The sequence below is a fragment of the Microplitis mediator genome, chromosome 2 (assembly GCF_029852145.1).
Source record: "Microplitis mediator isolate UGA2020A chromosome 2, iyMicMedi2.1, whole genome shotgun sequence".
In the NCBI taxonomy this organism is placed as follows: domain Eukaryota; kingdom Metazoa; phylum Arthropoda; class Insecta; order Hymenoptera; family Braconidae; genus Microplitis; species Microplitis mediator.
Genome location: NC_079970.1, coordinates 6,248,830 through 6,252,793, shown reverse-complemented (window position 1 = coordinate 6,252,793; position 3,964 = coordinate 6,248,830). Strand labels below are relative to the sequence as shown.

The 3,964-nt window shown below is 28.2% G+C and overlaps 1 protein-coding gene across 1 annotated transcript; it reads left to right on the top strand.

The window, feature by feature from the left end:
- Nucleotides 1-591: 591 nt before the first annotated feature.
- Nucleotides 592-3,554, top strand: LOC130678402 (carbohydrate sulfotransferase 4-like). Its single transcript, XM_057485564.1, has 7 exons — nt 592-747; nt 817-938; nt 1,215-1,327; nt 1,409-1,644; nt 1,832-2,030; nt 2,105-2,284; nt 2,375-3,554. The coding sequence occupies exons 1-7, from the start codon at nt 726-728 to the stop codon at nt 2,694-2,696; spliced, it is 1,194 nt and encodes a 397-aa protein (XP_057341547.1). The 5' UTR covers nt 592-725; the 3' UTR covers nt 2,697-3,554.
- The last annotated feature ends 410 nt before the right edge of the window (nt 3,555-3,964 follow it).

The following is a 3,964-nucleotide window of genomic DNA, read 5'->3' as shown; positions in this document are numbered from 1 at the left end:
ATTAAAACCTTCATGTCATTTTTATAATTCGGACCTCAAATTTTGTAGGCAGGAATTTATTAACTCCTAATTGATAACAATTGTCAGCAATTTCTTTTCAAATCTACATTTTGGCGAAATTGTTTAATCATAATTGTAAAAAATAACATAAAGATTTTATTAATTTGTCTGTACTTAATGGAATATATTGTTTGTAAAAATTTTTATATAACTGTATATTAACTGGCATTATTGATAATAAAAATTTTTTCAGTAATCATTCTATCATTTTAATCTATTTTTCTTATATTGTGTGTTTTCTATATTTATTCAAAGTTATATTGTCAGTAAATAAATAGGATTAATAATTAAGGGGATATAAATTAAAGAAGAACAACATATAAGTAACGACAACAGTGATTATTCATAGAGGAAATAAAATGTATGTGTAATAACAATAATCGAGAATAAAAGTTGGGGTTTTAAATTTTTATCATAACTTAATGACCCGAGACGTACTTAGCAGCACTAAGTACAATTCATTGTGGTTGAAATTTCGTAAACAAGTTAAGTAATTAAATAGTTATAATTTAGATAAACGTTGGGTATCTTTTGGAAGCCTATTAATGGTGTGTCGGTCAGTTAGTGCGTACCTTGAACAGAACGATACGATTTATAGCTTTAATATTTCATTTTAAATAAATTATTTCATTATTTGGATCGGTAGTAAAATAACGTGGAATAAAATGACGATAAAGAGGTTCATATGTAAGTGAATGTGAATGTAATGGGCTAAAATTAATATTCATTTTAATAATTTTCACCATTTATTTACAGCAAATACAATACCCAGAGGAATAGGTTTTGTTCTCTTTGTTCTTATGTTGTTTTGCTTTTGTGTAGTGGTTTTTGATACTCGTAATAGAATTATTGAGTACCAGTCACAGCCAATTATATCAGTGAGTAAAGAATTTATCGTCATTTTCTGTAGATATTTAAAATAATAAAAAAAAAAAAAAAATTATAGTCTGTCATACAAGAAACTCGTGAAATATCAAGTGATTTCAAAATCCATTTATCGAGAATAATTATCAGCTGCTCTGCATAACTTCCTTAGTATCAGTATTCAAAATTTATATTTAACGCATAATAATGCAATTAATTGTGTTGTATTACTGTATGTGACAAAATATTTTTCAAATAAAGTATTAAATTGATTAATTTTCTTTTCAAAGGATGAAAATCGTTTGATAAAGATTCAGAATATCGTTAATCAGCGACGACGTGACATCGAACATGAAATGGAGAATTACGAGTTTCCTAATGGAAAATTTAGTCGCAATATAAGGTATTACATAGATTTTATTTTACTATATAGTTATGATATTTAAAAATAAAGACGTCATGTTTTTCTTTTTTATTTCTTTAGCAATCTTGATGATTTGTTGATGGAAAGAGGTGGAAGGCCAATGAGAAATATTCTTGTTGCTGGCGTACGAACCGGAAGTTCTTTTACTAGTGCCATTATTAATTCACATCCCGCAACATTTTTTCACGCCGAAATATTGCAGGACTTTGGTGATATACGCATACGAGGTCATCGCTTAGTTGACGTTGCCATTAAAAATATAAATGCCTTTTTAAACTGTGAATTCGATAAATTACGTGAGTTAAAATTTTCGTTTTTATATGACGTAATTTCAGTTGATGTGCGATTAATACTTTTAAATTTCTACTCAAACGTATAAACATGTGATAACGTTATATATAATAATGAACGTTTTGACAGCTTTTCTACTGCATTATAGATGAATGTCAGAAGTATAATGATTATTTGTGATTGTGTTTGTAGGAAACTATCTCGAGTATTCGAAAAATGAACCTTTGGCTTTTAGTATGAATGAAGTTTTATGGCAACACTGTAAGGATCAAAGAGATTTATGCTTGGATCCAGTGTTTCTGACAAAGTTTTGTCGGGTGCACCCAATTCATATGATGAAAATCAATCGGTTGCCATTGAAATATGCTCAGTTGTTACTGGATGATGAAAAGTAATCTATTTAATTATTATCCAGTTGTATATCTATGAGATTATTCATTAATTATTTAATATTTTCTATTGTAGTCTGGGAGTCCGCATGATTTTATTAATAAGAGATCCAAGAGCAACCATGCAATCGCGTAAGCGACTTGAATGGTGTCAACTATCTCCTGATAGCTCAGATCCAGAAATTCTGTGTAACGATATGGTATCAGATTATAATGTCGCCGTCAAGCTTACAAAAAAATATCCACATACTTTCAAGTAAGACATTCAAAAGATTAGAAGAATTTTATTCAAAAATCATTTTCGCAGCCTTTATTAATTCGTCTATTTGATAAATTTATTTTCTAGAGTCGTACGGTATGAAGATCTATCTCTCGATCCTCAGCATAAAGCGAAAGAAATGTTTGAATTTTATGGTCTGAACTTTCATTCAAATGTGGAAAAGTTTTTGGAAACACATACTAAAAATAATTCAGGCGATAGTTACAGTTCATTCCGTGATTCAAAAAAGGCGCCTGTTCACTGGCGTAATGAAATGAATTTTACAGAAGTTGAAGAAATTCAACGTGTCTGTTCAACTGCAATGAAACTGTGGGGTTACGTTCTAGCTGTCAACGAAACTCACCAAAAGGAATTTAATCCAATTGTTGATAATTATCGACCATTTTAAGACATAATGTGACTTCAGTTCTACATACCGCGAGAACAGATGTCAAAAAGGCATATCACATTCATAACTTTTATTTTTTTGATAGTTTTTGCTGCTCGAAGCTTTTTCAAAAATTCTTTTAAAATATTTATTTCTCTACACGTTTTTTTTTTTTTATGAAGTAGCAAATAATGTGACTATGAAAAATGTCCTTGTGATATTAATGACCTGCCATATAACGGGTTTTATATCATTCTTTGATACTTTTAAGATCGAATTTTAATTATTTACAATCGAATATTACAATTTATAAATGACTTTTATTCATCATAATCACAATTGCATGCTCTAATTTACTCCTTATTTATTTTTCATGGATATTAAATTAATAAGATCATTCTCGTTAGTTTCAAAAATAGACAAGAATAATTCTTTGCCGTAACATTTAGATTTGAAGTTAATCACTTCTTTTTGACACATATTTATCATTCATTAATTACTCTTTTACTAATATAGTTAAATACTCAATTCATTCAACAATGAACTTGTAAAAATAAACTTTAACTTTCTTTCATTTTTTTGACGGATACAAAGACAAATATCAAATCCGATAAACAAAAATTACAATAGGACAGAAACTCAATGACTCACATGTTAAAATATAATTTAATTTATTTGATCATGTTGACTAACCCACGGAATAATTGAATTTTAATTTAAATTTGTGTGCTGTATATAAGTAATTTCTTTACAAATCTAATATCTCGGCGAAATTGTTCATAAACATAATTTTAAATAATAACATTAGGATTTTATTAATTTGTATAATTTTTGTTTGTACTCCATTGTATATTCTTTGTACCAACATTTCTATAACTTTGTATATTAACTGTAATCATTAATAATAAAAATTATTTCATTATTAATTTTATCAGCTTAATCCTTTTTTCTTTCCTTGTGGACACGGGAAGAAAGAAATGTTTAAATTTTATGGCCTGAACTTTCATTCTAATGTGGAAAAGTTTTTGGAAACTCATACTAAAAATAATTTAGGCGATAGTTACAGTTCATTCCGTGGTTCAAAAAAGGCGCCTTTTCACTGGCGGAATGATTTGAATTTTTCGGAAGTTTAAGAAATTCAATGTGTCTTTTCAACTGCAATGAAATTATGGGGATACGTTTTAGCTATCAACGAGACTCGCTAAAAGAACTTTAATCCAATTGTTAATAATTATCGAGCATTTTAATATACTTGGACTTCAGTTCCATATACTTCTACAACAGATAAA

Coding starts and splice junctions, on each gene's coding strand:
- LOC130678402 (XM_057485564.1), top strand. CDS start 726: ATGACGATAAAGAGGTTCATAT. Junction 1,328..1,408: donor AAATTTAGTCGCAATATAAG/GTATTACATAGA, acceptor TTATTTCTTTAG/CAATCTTGATGATTTGTTGA. Junction 2,285..2,374: donor AAATATCCACATACTTTCAA/GTAAGACATTCA, acceptor TTTATTTTCTAG/AGTCGTACGGTATGAAGATC.